The sequence below is a fragment of the Cnephaeus nilssonii genome (assembly GCF_951640355.1).
Source record: "Cnephaeus nilssonii genome assembly, chromosome: 7".
NCBI classification, from domain to species: Eukaryota; Metazoa; Chordata; class Mammalia; order Chiroptera; family Vespertilionidae; genus Cnephaeus; species Cnephaeus nilssonii.
In genome coordinates, this window is record NC_137078.1 from 11,222,139 (window position 1) to 11,241,434 (window position 19,296).

Below are 19,296 nucleotides of genomic sequence, written 5' to 3' on the forward strand. Positions count from 1 at the left end.
TCTCACTATAGTGAGACAAGACTCAGGTTACCATGTTATGGCTTACTTGTAAGGAAAAATTTGGGAAGGCAAAAACATGGCAGAATTTCTGTGTAGAGAAAAAAACCAATGCAGAAACCACACGGCACATTTGACTTAATTTAGGTGATTTTAAAAGCAGTCTTCATTTTGTGATACCCAGCAAGATTCTCCCTTTTTCTCTCCTCAAGATGGGCTGCCACTTCCTGTAGGTAACCTAAGGCGGTGTTTCTGGTATACAAAAATTCTGAAACTATTTGGAAACCAGTTCTCCCAAACTGTGACTTCACAAAGTCTGGCTGCCTTCCATATATATATTTTTAGTGGTAGCCTGTGTCAACTGACGGGCATTGGTGCCAATTCAACGCCAACAGGAATCCCCAATTTGGGTGCAGTGAAGAAGGAAGCTTTACTCAGTGCAAAGCAGCTCAATGGTGACACAGCACTCTGTGAAGGGAGCACAGCTGCAAGGGCCAGGCATCCCTCTCTCGGTAGGTAGACAGCTCTGCTCTGCTCCTCACTTGTTTGCTTCCTTTGTTGTTGTTCATTTAATTTGAGCCCAGTTAGCCACTGGGAGCCCTTTTCAGTAGGTATCTTTTGTCTCAGGGTTCACACCTGGGAAATAAAGAAGTGGGAAATGCTCTAGAATGGCAGTCGTGCCTTGGGGGACATTGTCTCAGATGTCACCCTTCCTTGGGGTGCTGGTCTACCTCAACTGTCCTGAAGCTCGCCTTTCCATTCTCTTCATGATCTGTTCTGCAGAACCGAAGTTCTTAACATTTTTTTGGTTCAATTTACATTAAAAATGTCAAATGTTTAGGAACAAATCTAACAAAAAAAAATGTGTGTGTGTGTGTGTGTGTGTGTGTATGTGTGTGTCCTGCTAAGAAATAAGAAATCATTCTCTCCACAAGTATATGATGATATATTCTTATATTTTCTTCTAAAAGTTTACTGTTTTGATTTCACAATTAATTCTACTGGCCATCTGATTGGTTTAATGCAGAAACCAACTTTAATATTTTTCCATATGATTCCCAAATGTTCCAGAACAATTTACTGACAACTTCTTCCCTTCACTGCCAACTTTGAAGTACCACATTTGTCAGAAATATGATGACATATGATTTATTATTCAAATTGATTACATTTTGAGAGTAAAAGAGGGCATTGCTAATTATTGCAGTAGAACAAGAGACTTCAACAGGCTGTTTTGAGCAAACTGGGATGATGCTCATCATAAAGCAGGGTTTATATTTCTGGGCTCTCTGTTTTGTTCCATTTCTAACCATCTTTGCACAAGAACCCACTTTATCTTATTTCCACAGCTTTAGAATAAGTTGTTATTCTATTAAGTATGTCATCTGATTCTTCAATATAGTCTTGGATATTCTTGGCCTTTTACATTGTTATATTAGTACTAGAGGACCTGTGCATGAAATTTGTGCACGGGGGTGAGGGGGTCCCCCAGCCTAGCCTGCACCCTCTACAATCCAGGACCCCTCGGGGGATGTCTGACTCCCAGTTTAGGCCCTTAACCGGCAGTCAGACATCCCTCTCACAATCCTGGACCGCTAGCTCCTAATTGCTCACCTGCCTGCCTGCCTGGTCACCCCTTACTGCCCCCTCTGACTGTCCCCCCCACCAGCCTAGTCGCCCCTCACTGCCCCCACCAGCCCAATTGCCCACAACTGCCCTCCCTGCCAGCCTGGTCGCCCCTCACAGCTCCTCCAGACGGCCTGGTCACCCCACGCAGCCTGCTGTTCAGTTATTTGGTCATCCCTCACTAAGCCCCCTGCTGGCCTGGTTGTAGGCAGCCATCTTGTGAGGGCATGAGGGTCAATGTATATGTTATCTCTTTATCGTATAGGATTAGAATCACTTGCCATGTTTCACCAAATACAAAACAAAAAAAATAAAACCTGTTTTTTGGTGTTTTTTTTTTATTGAAATTGCCTTGATTATGTAGGTCAATTGACATTTAAATAATGAATCATGACCAAGGTATAGCTTTCCATTTATTTAGAGCTTCTTAATTTTCACTCAATAATGATTATGTTTTTCTGTATAGAATTTCTTAACATATTTTGTTGAATTTATTTCTAGGCATTTGAACATTTTTTTACATCATTATAAATGCTTTTTAAAACATTTTTAAAAATTTTATAACTCATAGAAATACAAATAAGCTGTGTAAATTGCACTTGTAACCAGCAACACCTTATTTAACTCACTTTTAAATTCTAATAATTTAGACTTTAGATGAAAATATTCATCTGAAATATTATAAGGTTTGTTCTTACTTTCAAATTTTTATATCTTGTTTTTCTTGAGTTATCATATCAGCTAGGATCTTCATTAAATTTTGAATAAGTGATGGCAACATACATTCTTATCTTGTCAAATAGCCAACTAATTTCTCCTTTAATTTTTTCTATATTTTTTCTATAATTTTGTTTCTATATCATAGCTTCAAGAAGTCTATCTGTGAAAGAAATTACAATATTATAATTTTTCTCATGGCTATCAAGAGAGTACAGCACTTTCTTAGTTTACTACACTGTCAAGAATCTACATTTCTGCTTGGTGCATTCAAAAGCAATCACTGAATTTTTCAATATAAAGAAAGGAAAATAGATAACTATGCCAAAGTTAATGCGTGTAAACATCCAAGAGAGCTGACACTACAAAGGAAGTTAGAGATTTGTTTGGGATGGTAGATTTCTTGCGGAAGATATATGAAAACTATCACCATTGAAAGGGCCAGTGATAAAGCTCTGAGCTTGGCTTTGGATTTCCACAGACTCTACGGGGAAGAAAGTCTGCCTAAGAACAGGATGTTAGTTGAGGGATTGTGTCGAATGAAAAAAATGAATGGATGGTCGGCCACAAAATTTTCCTCTGACATAAGCGAGCAGTTGGAAACAACTGCGGCTGTGGCAGCTGCTGCCTCTGTGCCCTCCTCATTTACTTCCACAAAAGACTTGTGGACAATTTTTGATACAAAAAGATCTCTGGCTCTTGACATGCCGGACAGATCAGCCCTGGGAGTAAAGAGATCCTTTATACCCAGGCTGGCCAGGTGAGAGTTGAGGTTGTAGCTCTCTTCCAGCTTGAACCTGGGCAGGTGGACGTTGACTTCAGTGTAACTCATATTTTCAGGTTTGGTCCACTCATGCAGTTTTTCTAAGGTCAATTGTTCTTCGATCTGAAATGAGAATGGGCAAAAGAAGAGGTGAGAACTACTTCACATAAGCAAGGTAATAAACATTATTTACATGAATGGACTCATGTTATCAGTTGCTAATTAGTTTTTTTCATGTTTTGTACCAAAATAGATTCCATTTGGAGGATTTCATTTCTTTTCAGCAATTGGTGATAATAGAACAGAGCTGTGTTCCAAGCCATCAAGGGCCCAAATAACAGGAACTTTGAACATTAGATGCTTCAACTACCCATCCATCCACCCACCCACCCACCCATCCACCCAGGCTTTCCTAAACCTCTACCACACTGGATTACTGTGATAGGCCGTGATGGCTGTTATTACTTTAACTGGTTGATTGGTGCAAGGTAAAATTCAGAAGTTTTCTTCTATTTCTTCTATTCTGAACCCTACTGATCACTGTGAACTCACTGTGCTGAAGTAATCTCTAATAGATTTAGCTTGTGGGTAAAAAAAGAAAAGGGACTAGTTCCTCATCTAAAATTGGGAGAGGGTTAATAATAGTACCCATCTTATAGCATTGTTGTGAGCATTAAATGATTTAATGTGACACAGTAAGTGCCACAACAATGTCAGCTATTATCATTAGCATAGTACTACTACTATTGGACTAGAATGGACCCATCATTCCACTTGTTCGACTGATGCTGATTATGTCTTTTATGAGGCTGGAGAATTTCTCTTTATAATCAGAGAAGAGACAAATATGAAAATACAATTAAAAGAAGGAAATACTGATTTTAATACAGATTTATACATGCAAATAATTAATATTGGACCTCTTCCTGATAAAAGTTTGGTTAGGGAGAGGGTAGAGAAAAACCACACAGCAGGTTAGAGACACTAAAGAAAACCATAATCTCCACAATTTTGCCTAGTGCTAGCCTGACAAGAAATGTCTTCGCCTTTAACTGAAATAAAATAGAAACATCATACAGAGTTCATATGAGAAAATAGGCTTAGCTTTCTTATGGGTCTTCTCTGCCATGTAGCTCTTAGAAATTTAATTCACAACCTATATGAATTGTGATGAGAATGAGCAGTGTAATAATAGGATCTCATAGTACAAGTTGAAGCTACGTACTATTACTGTTTAGGGATTTTTAATTTTAATAAATTTGTTTTAATAAAACAATTCTAATTTACTGCACTTTCCTCTAAAGTTCATTTAAGAAAATTCCTGTGAGCTGCCACTGACATGTTAAATTTAACATAGATCCTTAGATATCACCCACCACAACTGTTCACTGACAGTCACTGAAAAGTTAATCTTAGGGCTTCAGAGTAGCAAACATTGGTGGGCTACTACCACACAACATACACACAGGCAGCACCGCTGGGTCAGACGGAAACATGAAGCATGAGCGTGGGAGCCGTTACCTTCTTCAGACCCGTGGCCTCGTCCTCGATGTCATCTGGCAGCAGGATGACCATGCTGAGCTCCCTGCCCTGGTAAGGCAGCTCCAGCACCCGGCACTTAAGGTCCTCGATGTAGCCAAATGGGAATCTGCTCTTCTGATACATCATTTTCACTGTTTTTGTGTCTTTCTGAACAGGCGAAAAAACCAAGTCACTCACATTATCATCTGCATTCTCTTAGAACAAAGAGCAATTTTGTAATTACATCATCTCACCTTATTCAATCTGAAAGGTGTATCGATTGTGGCCTTTTGACTGAATTTCTCCTCCCAGTTTCCTTTGAAATAGATGGCATTAACTAGCACAAGTTTAGTCATATTATCAACCACGCCTGGAGCCAACAATTCTGGAATTTTCCCTAAAGAAATAAAGTAAGTTTTTTTTTAAAAAATTCACATATTAGCATTCCATATTTGAACTACATTGAAATGCAATTCAAATTCATACTTTTTATTTAATTCCCATTAATATATTAAGTTAGGGAAGCCCTTCCAGTGTGTTTCAACTGTAAGTAAACCAACTAAAGGGTTTAAAAGCTGAAAACAGGAAATCTTCTCTGCATTATATGAGAAACAATGAGCCTTCTCAGTGAATGGCCATTCTTTGGCAGGCATAAAAAATATTTCTTAATGAAAATGATTTTTAAGTAAGTCATTTCTTCAAAGCCTCCAAGTGGAAGCTGCTCTCACAGAAAGTATTTTAACAGATATCCGAAGGTGAGGACAGTTAGTCCTCTGAAACACCAGTTCCCCTGTGACCACAGCATGGCCATGAAGAATGCCTTGGATGGGAGACAGGTGTTGAGTAAGTGCCTGGCCTCAGACCTTGATGAGGTTAGAGAGAGTTGTGGTGGAGAAACAGCTGAGATGGAGCCACCCCTGACATCTTAGACAAGACATTTGCCAAAATACTTATAGCCACAGAAGTTTGTATCACAAGTATGAGAATACTAGAGGCCCAATGCACGAAATTCGTGCAAGGGGCTCGGACCCCGCTGGAGCAGCTGCCTCTGCCCTGGCCACCACAGCTTCATTTGGAAGGTCGTCCAGAAGGTCATCCGGCCTAATTAGCATATTATGCTTTTATTATTATAGACTAGAGGTCCGGTGCACAAAATTGGTGCACTCAGGCTGTGAGGGTCCCCTCTGCCCAGCCTGCGCCCTTTCCCAGTCTGGAATCCCTTGGGGAAAATCCGACTGCCGGCTTAGGGACCCCGACTTTCCATGGGGAGTGGGCCTAAGCTGTCAGTCTGACATTCCTAGCGCTGTTATTGAGGCATGAGAGGTTCCCACCACTGCTGCTGTGCTCACCAGCTATGAGCCCTGCTTCTGGCCGAGTGGCGCTCCACCTGTGGGGGCACACTGACCACCTTCTGCGCTGAGAGGGAAAGGGCCAAAACCGGCTCTCCGACATCCCCCGAGGAGTACCGGAATTGTGAGAGGGCATAGGCCAGGCCGATGGACCTCATGGTTGCAAGATCGGGGCCGGAGAGGGATGCGGGAGGTTGTCCAGCAAGGGAGTTACCTTGGAAGGGTGCCAGAGCGTGTCCGGCCAGTCTTGCTCAGTCAACCTGCCAGACTCCAGCAGCAAGCTAACCTACCAGACAGAGTGTCTACCCCCTAGTGGTCAGTGCACATCATAGCAAGTGGTTGAGTGGCCTTAGCATATCATTAGCATATTACACTTTGATTGTTGACCAGAGGACTGGATGACCGGACACTTAGCATATTAAGCTTTTATTATATAGGATTTATTTTTTCCATAGTCTGGGCCAGGATGGATTTTCCTCAAAGCTTTATCCTTTTTATCCTACATTCAATGTTAGTTTTAATTTTAAAATGTGGTTTTGTGAATTTATGGGGAAAATACTTAGCTGCTTCAGTGAAAGCATGTTGAAGTTCCCACTTTGAGGAATTTCCACATTTAAAAGCTGTCTGGCACTGGGCAGTGGCAGAGGTTAGCCCCAGCGAGAGGGTGAGGGCAGAGGAAAGGGGCAGGGAATCATCTGCAGGCTGGGAAAGTGGAAGGAGGAAAAGAACGGCCAGTGTGTCCTGAATGACTACATTCAGCCCACTCTCTTACCTTCAGTCTGCCCTTTGACCCACACATTTATCAGCTTTCTTGCATCTTCAGAGCCTTGCTGAAAATCTACACTGGTCAGTTCGGCTCCATACATTTTCTGGGTTGAAGCTAAGAACTCCTGTTTAAATTTTTTTTTTTAAAAAAAAAGGTCAAACAAACAAAATCATGGATAATTCCAACTATGTACAGAAATGGTTTTATAAAATCCTTAAAAGCAATAAAAATTGTCCTAAAAGACATAAATTTCCTGTAACAAAATAATTCTAACCCTTATACTTTTTACATTATGGTAACAAACACATAACATTAAATTTACCACCTAAATCATTTTAAGTGTACAGTTCAGTAGTTTTGGTGTTGCATAAAATTTACCAATTCTTTTCCAACCTTTGGCTAACATTTTCATAAATAAGTATACACTGATTGTTCTGGGAAGTGAATGATGGAATTCACTCTTGCTTTAGTAAAACAGCCAGGGTCAATCTTTTCCTGTGAAGACTATCAAATGAAATCGAATCTCTAATGGAGATACTGCCATATGTTTAAATTCTGTATTGTTTTCTGAATGTTTATAAAATAAAAACTGACGTCTGTGACTTGATTGTGCTGGAAAATGTCTGCACTGTTTCGTGAGTTTTAGAATGTGAAAGTAAAGTACTCACAGGGAGGATCTCATAGGTTTTCTCTCCATATAACCTGTTAGCAAGTTTCAGAATATAGGGAGCTCCGCGCTTGTTGATATCAGCAATCAGACTCTGGAAACTGGAATGAATCTCCTTAACCGCATCGAAGTGAAGAGTCTAAAATAGAGAAAACATTCTTTCTGCAGCCATTTATTTTGAAACGGATTCCTTGACATTTGCTCCTATCAAATTAAATTAATGCTTATGTTACTAATTATCAACAATCCCAGCCCAATACTTTATTAAAATTTCATTGGAGAAAAAAAGAATAGAAAATCTAAAATGTATACATTGTGAGACATAATTACATTATAAGCTCTTTTTATATCACTTCTTTTTATAATAATAGTCCCATGAATGTAAGTGGTTAATAGGCTAAGTATTTACCTATGTCTGCTTTTTCTCCAAAGAAAATCATAACTGGTATATTCATATATAAGTTCTGTATCAAAGAGAGTTTTACTGAAAGTTCTCAGAAATAAACAGTAAAATTAAGAATCATCCCCTATGTGGTAACACAAAGATATTACAGAATTGACGGGGTTTTAAAACTACACTAACAGCATCAGTAAATTAAAAATAACATATATAAACGTAACATTCAGCAAAAGTTTAATTTTCATGTTACAAATCAAGAATCCCTTTATGGTTTTATGAGTCCTGGGCTGGTTCCTTATTGTACACACAAAGAATAAACCTACACAATGTACAAAGCCCAGTTACTCACCAAGATAGGGAATGTTTGCACAGTTGCTGTGATAGATCTGCTTTAATGGAAAAGCAGGGGAACCCTTAAAACTATTTTTCCTGAGGTAATACAGTGCCTGGATAAACCTCAAAATAGAAGCTCACATTACCCTGAAAGAAGAAACTAACCATTATTACCAGGGGGTAAAATAAAAAGTGGGTTTTGGAAATATAAAAATGCTTTCATGTCTGCAGTGCTAACGACCATTGATTTTTCATAAAATGCGAAAATAAAAGATTTGGAGCTGGAACAGATGGATAAACTTGAATCCAAGGCTGGACCTCCCCCAGTTACTGGCACCTTGTAATCTTTCCCCTACTTCAAGGAGAGCTGGAGTTCCCGGCTCAGAATTCAACAAAAACCACACAGCACAGTGGTGCGGCCCACACCCATGAAGGCCAGGGGGAAGGCCAGGCATCACTGCTTCTTCTCGCTGTGACAGGGACTTGCCTTAGCACCCAGGGCTTGGCCCGGTCCCTGCAGCGGCCATACCTCACTTCTTTCCTCTCCTTTGGACCCTCCTACCCACACAGGCCCTTGTGCCAGGCACCGGGCTAGGCCTCAGCATATACAATCCCACGGTGGCCTGTTCCCTCAAAAAGGCAACACCGCCAACTTCCCCGCTTGGTGCATTCCCTGTGTTACTTGTGCTGAAAGGTAACATTACAGAGCCGGCCTTTATTAATGAGTAGCGGGTTGCATGCAAAGCAGAAACTGGAAAATCTGAATGGAGAGGAGATGCCTTCAAAGAGTTGCCCACTGCAACAGAAGCAGCCCACCACCGGGGCTTTCACAGCTTTCTTCACTGCTGTATCCTCAGCCAATCAAAAAACAGTGCCTGGCACATAGTATGTGCTCAGTAAGGACTCAATCATGAGTGAAAGCCTGCATGTAAGTGAGCTGTTCTTGGGGCTTTTCTGGAAGTCTGGCCTCGTCGTGTGTAGCTGTGGAACACACAAGTACAGTGTTTAAAACACCCTGTAAGAGCTCAAAGGCACGCCTTCTCAGTAGGGACTCACAGGGAACCCAGGCTCCTTTTGTTAGTTTCTGCTGACCTTGGACATCTGTGCCGCGGTCGTGCCTCTGGCCCCCAGAAAGACCATGGCCAGCGCCGAGGAAATGCTTATGGGGGAGATGAAGATGTTCCCGGAGGGGTTGTGGTCCTTCAGGGTGCGGAAGAGGTCCACTGCGAACCGGGTGTTGGCCAAGCTCAGCTGCTCCATGGTGAGGCTACAACACAGGACAGAGGCCTAGCACACCAGCAAATTAGGCAATGACAGGTCTCCACGTCTTCCCCGCCCTGAATCACCCGGAAACTTGTACTTCCTTTTCTTTTTTCAGGAGGGCAAGAGCACTGTCTCATGAGCTCACAGGTGGGAACTGGGCAAGGATCCATCAGAGACCCGGGACAGGACCCAGGGATCCTGGAGGGCTCTGACTTGCAGACTCAGCAGCCAGGACTGGGCCTTTCCTACTCAGCAGGGGAGCACACACATTTCCCACCCTTTGCCCGAAATGATAATTTTCTACTAGAAAATCATAGCTACCCACTCCGCATTAAAGCAAATTTCAGCAAAGTGATCATTTTTCCTCATTTTCAAGATTCAGTTGCTAATGTTTAGAGAGGTGAAGTGTCCCAAGTCTCAAGGCTGGTAGAGGAAGTGAGAGATTGAAAACCCAGCACAGGCCTTAGGGTCGGGGTGCAGCCCACCAGGAGCAGGGGACAAGCATCCTCTCTGACACCCTCAGGTGCAGGTGACTGGCCTTCCTCCTCAGCCCAGAAGCCTGCTTACCAATCCTGACTTGTCTCACAGCTTGTTTCCACAGAGATGGGCAAGGAAGGATAGTTGTGCTGGCTGCTTCCCTGTAAGAAATACATTCAGTTATGACTGTTGTTATTGGAAAGTAACCTCTAGGATCACATTGGCCTCCCCTCCCTCCCTCCATACCTTCCTCTCTCTCTCCCTCTCTCCTTCCCTTCCTCCCTCCCTCCACAGCAATGAAAAGCTGTGCCTCCAGGGCTGCCTAAAAACTCACAAACTGCTCAGGGAGGCAGGGAGTTGAGAAATAAATAAAAATATTATGATCTCAGGCTTGGCTCTGGCTTCCTGCCACAAGGCAGCGTCCAGTCCATCGCAGGCCCGCCAGCCTTTGCGCCCCCGGTTAGGGGGTGGGTGGAGGGTGTTTCCAGTGTTGCCTCCAGCTCAGATGAGCAGTGCAGGCAGCAATCCCAGCGAAAGGGCAGGGGCTGCGGGTACCCAGGGCACCGAAGGCCAGGGCTGAGCAAGGCGTAGGCAGCTGGCAGATCCCAGCCCTGGGCAGACCCCACCGGCTCAGTCCCACTTCCCTAATGGGCCTGGTGCCCGGACCTCACCGGTTGCTGGCTGCTTGGGAGGGACTCAGGATCTGAAGATGCCCGCAGTGGCAAGCACCGCCCTTATGTAGTCCCTGAGGTGGGTGCAGCTCTGGGCCGGCATGAGGAGGAATGCGGGGGTGGGCGTGGGGGTGGGGGTGAAGGGGTTGGGAGGGGAGAAGGGCGGCGCTGGGGGGCGGGGTGCTGGGGCGGAGCGGCAGAAGGAGAGGGTGGGGCAGCAGGGCAGGCACAGCAGGAGTCTGGGCACTGCCAGTAGAAGCCTGGATGAGGGTGGACTACTCAGGAGATGAGCACCTTTTTGAGTCTCGGAACTCAGATCTCTGGCAAGGACTTGATGGCCTTGTTGAATGGGGAAAGCCTCGGTCTTAAAGATTGAAATCTATTCTAGGGACTCCTTTCCAAGGGCTGGCTCAGATGCAGGAGCACAGTGCAGGCAGGCAGTTCAGTGCAGTCTTCTCCTTGAAGTGCCCTCCTGGTGACCCCCCTCCTCCCATAGAAATGGCTGCAAGGGTCTGTCTTATCAATTTGAGTCGATTTAGCCAAAAGGAGTCCTTCTTGGTAGGTACCTGCTTTCTCAGGGTCCCCAGTTCCAACCAACAACCTTGATGTCACTATCTTTAGAAACCAACATGAATGTAGCCCCAGTATTCTTCTCACAGTGATGGCTACACCACTATTTCTGTGGGTCATTTGCTTGTTTCCCACTTTAAATGTCTGGGAATGTGACTTCACCAAACTTTATAGTGGTTGAGGGTCTGAAATATTTCTGCATTCATGAAACTTGTCCCCTGTTTTCTTACAAATCTCAACATGAAACAGCAACAAAGAAAAAGTTCTATTTTGTGTGTGTGTGTGTGTGTGTGTGTGTGTGTGTGTGTGTGTGTGTTAGTATGGACAATATAGTGTGAACGGGATTGTAGATTTTTGTTTGTTTGTTTTTTACTCTGAGAACTTGTTTATCATGAAAAGGGTCAAGGAAGGTCCAATAATGAGTGATAAAAATACTCTCTATAGAATTTTTTTTTAAGCAGGAAGAGTTTAATAATAAAGATTTTAGACTGATTTATATCTTATTAAATAAAGAAACTGTTGTAGTATAACCATGAATCTCATAAAGGACGCCTCAACCAAGAAGTCGAGTTATGGAGTCATTTATTCAAAAGCTGGCATTTACGAGGGGGGCAACAGCACCCCAAATCTCACAACCCCGAAATGCTGGCTACATCAGACTTATATAGGCAGAATATCACAAAGGTATTGATTACATCTTTGGGTTTGGAATGAGGAACCTGGTTTGCACAAAGCAGTTACAGAAGCAAAATTGAGCAAGTTAGTTATCTATTAAGATTAATTATAGTTTTGGGTCTTGGGACCACTGAGTCAACCGAAACACATTATCTGAAGCCACTGAGGCAATTTAGGGTAATTGCACTGTCCTGGTCTCCAGGTACAGAGGAATGTGCTTCGATAACCATTGAGATCACAGCCAATGAGATATTCAAACCACCAACAATGGAGTATTCAATCAATTGGGATAGCATACATAAGTTCAGAAAATCAAAATAACTTTTCTATTGTTTTAGCAAGCAAATACGTACAGAAGCCAAAACAGCAGGGTTAAAGTTAAAGTTAAACTGCAGTTTCTACCCAAGATGATTGCCGCCATGCTTCAAAACTAACACTTATTGAAAGTCACTTATTGCTAAATTCTAGTGGTTTGATCAAACCTGTAAGCTCTCCACCATTTCTCACAGAACCAGAGCTCCGCTCACCGGCTTCTACAAAGAGGTCAGTGTGGGAAAGTCAAGACAGAGAGGCTGCACTGAGAAGCTGTTAAATTAAAACCTGAGACACGTTAATTGAAGAAAAAAGTTTTCTGAATTTTATTTTTTCTCCTAGCATGTTGTATTTGTGCTTACCTGGAGTTAGCAATCTGGGTAAAATAGAAAACAAAGCCATTTCCTAAGTCAATGTGTATACTGTATGTAAGGTTCAGACAAAATTGATCATTATACATCAATCAATCAATACATTTACTGTCTAGAGTTGAGGCAAAGTAACTGTTCTGTCAAATAACATTGGGCTAATTTGCATACTCACTCCTGATTGGCTGGTGGGCATAGCAGAGGGATAGTTAATTTGCAAGTTTCTCTTTTATTAGTGTAGATATACACTGAGTGGCCAGATTATTATGTGTTCAGAGATCATAATAATCTGACCACTTAGTGTATATTAACATGTAACTCCATCTATTGAAAAAAATCCACACTATTTATTAATTGGTACACCTAGTAGGTAATCTAAGGCGGTGTTTCTGGTATATAAAAATTCTGAAAATATTTGGAAACCAGTTCTCCCAAACTGTGACTTCACAAAGTCTGGCTGCCTTCCATATAGTGGTAGCCTGTGTCAACTGACGGGCATTGGTGCCAATTCAACGCCAACAGGAATCCCCAGTTTGGGTGCAGTGAAGAAGGAAGCTTTACTCAGTGCAAAGCAGCTCAATGGTGACACAGCACTCTGTGAAGGGAGCACAGCTGCAAGGGCCAGGCATCCCTCTCTCGGTAGGTAGACAGCTCTGCTCTGCTCCTCACTTGTTTGCTTCCTTTGTTGTTGTTCATTTAATTTGAGCCCAGTTAGCCACTGGGAGCCCTTTTCAGTAGGTATCTTTTGTCTCAGGGTTCACACCTGGGAAATAACAAAGTGGGAAATGCTCTAGAATGGCAGTCGTGCCTTGGGGGACATTGTCTCAGATGTCACCCTTCCTTGGGGTACTGGTCTACCTCAACTGTCCTGAAGCTCGCCTTTCCATTCTCTTCATGATCTGTTCTGCAGAACCGAAGTTCTTAACATTTTTTTGGTTCAATTTACATAAAAAATGTCAAATGTTTAGGAACAAATCTAACAAAAAATGTGTGTGTGTGTGTGTGTATGTGTGTGTCCTGCTAAGAAATCATTCTCTCCACAAGTATATGATGATATATTCTTATATTTTCTTCTAAAAGTTTACTGTTTTGATTTCACAATTAATTCTACTGGCCATCTGATTGGTTTAATGCAGAAATCAACTTTAATATTTTTCCATATGATTCCCAAATGTTCCAGAACAATTTACTGACAACTTCTTCCCTTCACTGCCAACTTTGAAGTACCACATTTGTCAGAAATATGATAACCATATGATTTATTATTCAAATTGATTACATTTTGAGAGTAAAAGAGGGCATTGCTAATTATTGCAGTAGAACAAGAGACTTCAACAGGCTGTTTTGAGCAAACTGGGATGATGCTCATCATAAAGCAGGGTTTATATTTCTGGGCTCTCTGTTTTGTTCCATTTCTAACCATCTTTGCACAAGAACCCACTTTATCTTATTTCCACAGCTTTAGAATAAGTTGTTATTCTATTAAGTATGTCATCTGATTCTTCAATATTGTCTTGGATATTCTTGGCCTTTTACCTTGTTATATAAGTATTAGAATCACTTGCCATGTTTCACCAAATACAAAACAAAACAAATAAAGTCTGTTTTTTTAATTGAAATTGCATTAGTTATGTATATCAATTGACATTTAAATAATTAATCATGACCATGGTATAATTTTCCATTTATTTAGAGCTTCTTTATTTTCTCTCAATGATGATTATAGTTTTCTGTATAGAATTTCTTAACATATTTCCTTAAATTTATTCCTAGGCATTTGAACATTTTTTACATCATTATAAATGCTTTTTTAAAACTTTATAACTCATTGAAATTCAAATTAGCTGTATAAATTGCACTTATAACCAGCAACGCCTTACTTAACTCACTTTTAAATTCTAATAATTTAGACTTTAGATGAAAATATTCATCTGAAATATTATAAGGTTTGCTCTTACTTTCAAATTTTTATATATTTTGTTTTTCTTGATCTTCATTAAATTTTGAATAAGTGGTGGCAACATACATTCTTATCTTGTCAAACTGCCAACTAATTTCTCCTTTAATTTTTTTCTATATTTTTTTGTATAATTTTGAGGGCTTATTATTTGGTGCATACAAATTTAGAATTATTATATTTTCTTAGTGATCTGAATCTTTTTACCATATGAAGCGTCTGTCTTTATCACTAGAACAGGGAAACCTATTTTACCTAATATTCACAGCTATATCTACTTTTATGGTTAGTATTTGCATCATTCTTTTTTTTGTAATTCTATTTTTTTATGTTATAGATATATTTTCTGTAGACACCATACAATATTTTTTCAATCTAGCCTAACCATTTTTGTCTTTTAACTTGAGTATTTAGTCATTTCACATTTATTTTTTTTAAATATATCTTTATTGATTTAAGAGAGGAAGGGAGAGGGAGAGGGAGAGAGAGATAGAAACACCAATGATGAATCATTGATCAGCTGCCTCTGCACGCCCCCTACTGGGGATCAAGCCTGCAACCTAGGCAAGTGCCCTTGACCAGAACCGAACCTGGGACCTTTCAGTCCACAGGCCAACACTCTATCCACTGAGCCAAACCAGCTAAGGCTAGTCATTTCACATTTAAATAATTACTTAAATATTTGGGATTTAATGTGATGTTTTGCTATTTGTCATTCCTGTTCTGTGCATCTTTTTTCTTTCCCCTTTTTGGATTGATTGTGTAATTTTGTGGGGTTTTTCTCTTTGGTTTATTATGCAAATTATAAACCCTTTCACTATTCTTCTTTTGGTTATCTTAGTACGGAATACATCCTTGACTTATCAAAATCTAATATAATTGTACAGATATGTGCCACCTACCTTTGGGATATGTTTTAAGAAACATGTTGTTAGGCAAGTTTGTGGTAGTGCAAACATCATAAAGTGCACTTACACAAACCTAGACAGTACAGTCTACTCTAGACCTGGGCAATGTGGTGTAGCCTATTGTTCCTAGGCGAAAACTCTGTATAGCATGTTACTGTAAAAAACAGCATGAGATTAAGTCCAGCACAAGAGAAAATGATTCCATCAAGAAACACAATAAACACAAAATGTATGAGGCTGCTGCCATTGTAACATCCCATACTGTTTTACAGCACATTGTTCTTTCATAAATAGAAAAATTACCCAGTCTAAAATAATGAGAAAAGTTATAATATAATAACTACATTTACTATCATTATCAAATATCATGTACTGTGCATAATTTTATATGCTATGCTTTTCTATAGCTGGCAGTGCAGTAGGTTTGTTTACACTAGCATCACTACAAACACATAAGTAATGCCTTGCACTATAGTGTTATGGTGGCTACAACATCACCAGGCAATAGGAAATTTTCAGCTCCATTATGATCTTGTGGGACCACCATGGTAGATGCACTCTGTTGTTGACCAAAATGTCATTAAGCAGCTTGTGATGGTAATTGTACTTTTATTCTCTTCCAGAAAATGCAAGGACCCCAGAAATGTTACCGCTATTTTTCTTCCCCAACATCTATGGTATCCTTTATTTTGATTTTCTGTATGTTTGAAATTCTGCAGACATTATTACTATTGTTTTATATGGTCAATATTTATTTAAATTTATATTTAAATTTTTTCTTGCTCTTGTTCTTTTCTTACAGCTCTTATGTTTCTTTTGCATAAATAATATTGTCTAGAATTTTTTTAAGTCTCAGTTTTTGTTTGTCTGAATATATCTTAAGGACTATTTTTCCTGGGTATGGAATAATTCTGTATTGGCAGGAGTTTGGGGTGGTGTTTTCTCAGCATGTTAAATCAGTCTATAATCTCTGGTTCTCATAATTTCTGTTGATTTATGTATTGTCCTAACTGTTGCTCTTGTGAGGGTACTTTGTCTTTTCTCTTTGGCCTTTTTATTTCTTTCTTGATCATCTCTTTGGTTTTCTGTAGTTTCACTGGGATGTGAGTAGAGATGGATTTCTCTGTAGTATCCTGCTTGGGGGGGTGAGTAGGATTTCTAAAATCTGTGAATTGATGTTTTTAAATATAAGTTCTAGAATACATATTTTGAATGTTAGATCATTAAATGTTATTCTGCACCATATTGTCTCTTGCCTTATATTTTTCTGTTAAACATGTTCTTACTATTTTGACTATTCTTATCCTTCCTTTCATCTTTTCCATTCGTTTGTCCTTCTAGGCTTTACTCATTATAGTTGTTTTTCTGGAAGAAATTATGGGTAATTCTTTCTGGTCTGACAATTCACTTTTTTTCTGTTTAATTTGTTGATAAATTTATTTATTTAGTTTTTCATGCGTTGTATTTTTGAATTCTAGGATTTCTATTTCATTTTTGTTCTATTTTAAAAAATATTTTAAAATTAATTTCAGAGAGAAAGGGAGAAGGAGAGAGAAATAGAAACATCAATGATGAGAGAGAATCATTGATTGACTGCCTTCTGCACACCCCCAACTGGGTGTCAAGCCCATAACCCAGGCATGTGTCCTGACTGGGAATTGAAACTGACCTCCTTGTTCATAGGTCAACACTCAACCACTGAGCCATACCTGGCTGGGCTCTCTTTCATTTTTATTCAAATATGCAGTATCTTTTAAATTTTTAGTTATCTGCTGAAATGTTTAACCTTGGTTTTTATCAACTTGATAAAACAGTGTTGTTTTATAATTTGTGTATGATTATTCCAATATTTAGAGCCCCCGTACTTCTGTTGGCATTATCTGTTTTTTCGTGCTGATTTTTATTCATGTTGTCATAGCTCCTCTCCCATCCCAGATATCTTTGATTATGTGCTAAATAGTGTAGTTTAAAAAGCTGATTATAAAAATAACTAGTGGCCCGGTGAACAGATTCGTGCACATTGAAAGGGAAATAATTAGAAGAAATATTTTTTTAATATATTTTATTGATTTTTTTACAGAGAGAAAGGGAGAGAGTTAGAAACATTGATGAGAGAGAAACATCAATCAGCTGCCTCCTGCACACCCCGTACTGGGGATGTGTCCGCAACCAAGGTACATGCCCTTGACCAGAATTGAACTTGGAACCCTTGAGTCCGCAGACCGACGTTCTATCCACTGAGCCAAACCAGTTAGGGCAAGAAATATTTTAATATTGCTATTTGCCCTTTCTCCCTCAGCACCTGGGAACCAGGCAGAGGCTCTGCCACCCTCAACTTCAGCTTGTCACACCTGCCTTGGCCTGGTGCTTCCCACTCACCTGCTCCACCATCCCGCAGTGGTCCAGCTCTCGCTCTCCGCAGGGCCCATCAGAGCGGCAGTGCCTCCACTGCTGCCTGTTGCCAGTGCCACATGGCTGACGCCCACCATGTTCTGTGCTGCCCCCTGGTGGTCAGCGCACATCATAGCGAGCGGTCGAACTCCTGGTCTCCCAGGAGAACTCCTGGTGGAACCACCACCCAAGGGGAAAATTTGCATATTAGACTTTTATTATGTGGTATTTGAGATTTATGGGTAATCTTCCCCTAGGGATGATTTTGTTTGCTTCTTCCATATGCCTCTGGATAGTAGCAAACCAGAATAGATGTAATCCAATTCGAGGGACTGGAATTTGGGGGACTGTCCAAGGACTTACATCAGGGCTACATTCTGAGCTGCTTCAGTCATGCTCCTAGAGTGTAGTTCTTATGTTGCCAATTGAAAGCACAGGGTCACAATGGGGCCCCCATACTTGACAGGCCAAAATTCTGCCTGCCTGGCCTTGAACATCATCAAAATCCCTGCTTCATTCCCTTTTACCTCTGTGGGATTGGGAAATGCTCCTGGAGGAAAAGTGGCCCCAGTTTCCATAGTCACCAATATACCCCAGATTGCTGAGTACTTCTTCATAATCATGGCAGCTCCCTTGCCTTTGGACTCATGCTTGCTTGGTTTGGCTTTTTGGTTGTGTTAAAAGGTTTGAGTTACCTAGTTCACCATTACAAGAATTAGATGTTCTCCACATAAAATATTTATTGAATTCTAGTTTCTGCTCTGAAATTTACTAGTTGTTTTAACCTTCAATCAATTATTTATATTACACAAGCCTGTTCTCTCATATATAAAAAGGATTTGAGCAGAGTTGCATGAGGCCCTGCAGTTCAGTTTCTACCTGATTAGCACAATTTACTCTAAATCACTGAGTAGGATTTTATCATAAGAGCCCAAAGAGAAGGATTACAGAATGCAGTGACTTGCTTTTCTTGTTTATCCTATAGCTAAGAGAACCTTGAATATTGTAGAAGCCAGTACTGTAAGTATTTTAAGAAAAAGAGGAAGAAAAACTTGTTAACAGATTTCCTAAAATCTTCTTTTTCTTTCACGGAGTCACTGACTATTATCATGGATGTCAGTATTCTCAGTCCAAGAACCCCATTAGTCCTGTCTTTTCTGAGATCAGTTGGAAACAAGAAGAGGACTGAGATCAGTCTGGCTAGCAGAATCTTAGGAAATATTATTAGCTAGCCCACCAGCTTTGTGGGAGCAAGAAAATGCAGCATTTCAATCCCCATTCCAAGGAGTGCATTTGACTAAGTTTATAATGATCACAGAGCCCCTCCCCATCCAGCATTGCATAAAGCCATCCCATTGCTATCACAGTCTAGACTAGATGATGGAAATCAGGAGCCCTTATCAGAAAACACACAAGAAGCTGGTAACAGTGTGATCTTTGTATTCCCTCTTGCTTAACAGTCTCTCCTACTACACTTCCTTTTTTGTGGTTTCATGGCATCTTTTAAGATAAGACACTTACTTCTTCACTCCTTGTGATCCCACACAAACTACAAACCAGGTAGA

The 19,296-nt window shown here is 40.5% G+C and overlaps 1 protein-coding gene across 2 annotated transcripts; it reads right to left on the reverse strand.

Annotated features, from left to right (window-relative positions):
- Nucleotides 1-1,738: 1,738 nt before the first annotated feature.
- Nucleotides 1,739-10,662, reverse strand: LOC307102986 (leukocyte elastase inhibitor-like). Of its 2 annotated transcripts, none has more exons than XM_079776829.1 (8): nt 10,551-10,662; nt 9,970-10,040; nt 9,232-9,406; nt 7,408-7,545; nt 6,746-6,863; nt 4,879-5,021; nt 4,625-4,792; nt 1,739-3,226 (listed from the first exon to the last, which is right to left on the reverse strand). In XM_079776829.1, exons 3-8 carry the CDS (start codon nt 9,397-9,399, stop codon nt 2,825-2,827), a joined length of 1,137 nt encoding a protein of 378 aa, XP_079632955.1. In that variant the 5' UTR covers nt 9,400-9,406; nt 9,970-10,040; nt 10,551-10,662; the 3' UTR covers nt 1,739-2,824. The 2 variants fall into 2 exon arrangements, with proteins under 2 accessions (XP_079632955.1, XP_079632956.1); XM_079776830.1 differs by lacking the exon at nt 10,551-10,662 and adding an exon at nt 10,126-10,175.
- Between the last annotated feature and the right edge of the window lie 8,634 nt (nt 10,663-19,296).

What these genes read in the sequence shown, in the direction of transcription:
- LOC307102986 (XM_079776829.1), bottom strand. Translation starts at nt 9,399, where the DNA reads ATGGAGCAGCTGAGCTTGGCCAACACCCGGTTCGCAGTGGACCTCTTC. An exon ending in CCGCGGCACAGATGTCCAAG is followed by an intron (nt 7,546 to 9,231) that starts GTCAGCAGAAAC and finishes TCTCTATTTTAG; the next exon opens with ACTCTTCACTTCGATGCGGT. An exon ending in GGTCAAAGGGCAGACTGAAG is followed by an intron (nt 5,022 to 6,745) that starts GTAAGAGAGTGG and finishes TTATTTCTTTAG; the next exon opens with GGAAAATTCCAGAATTGTTG.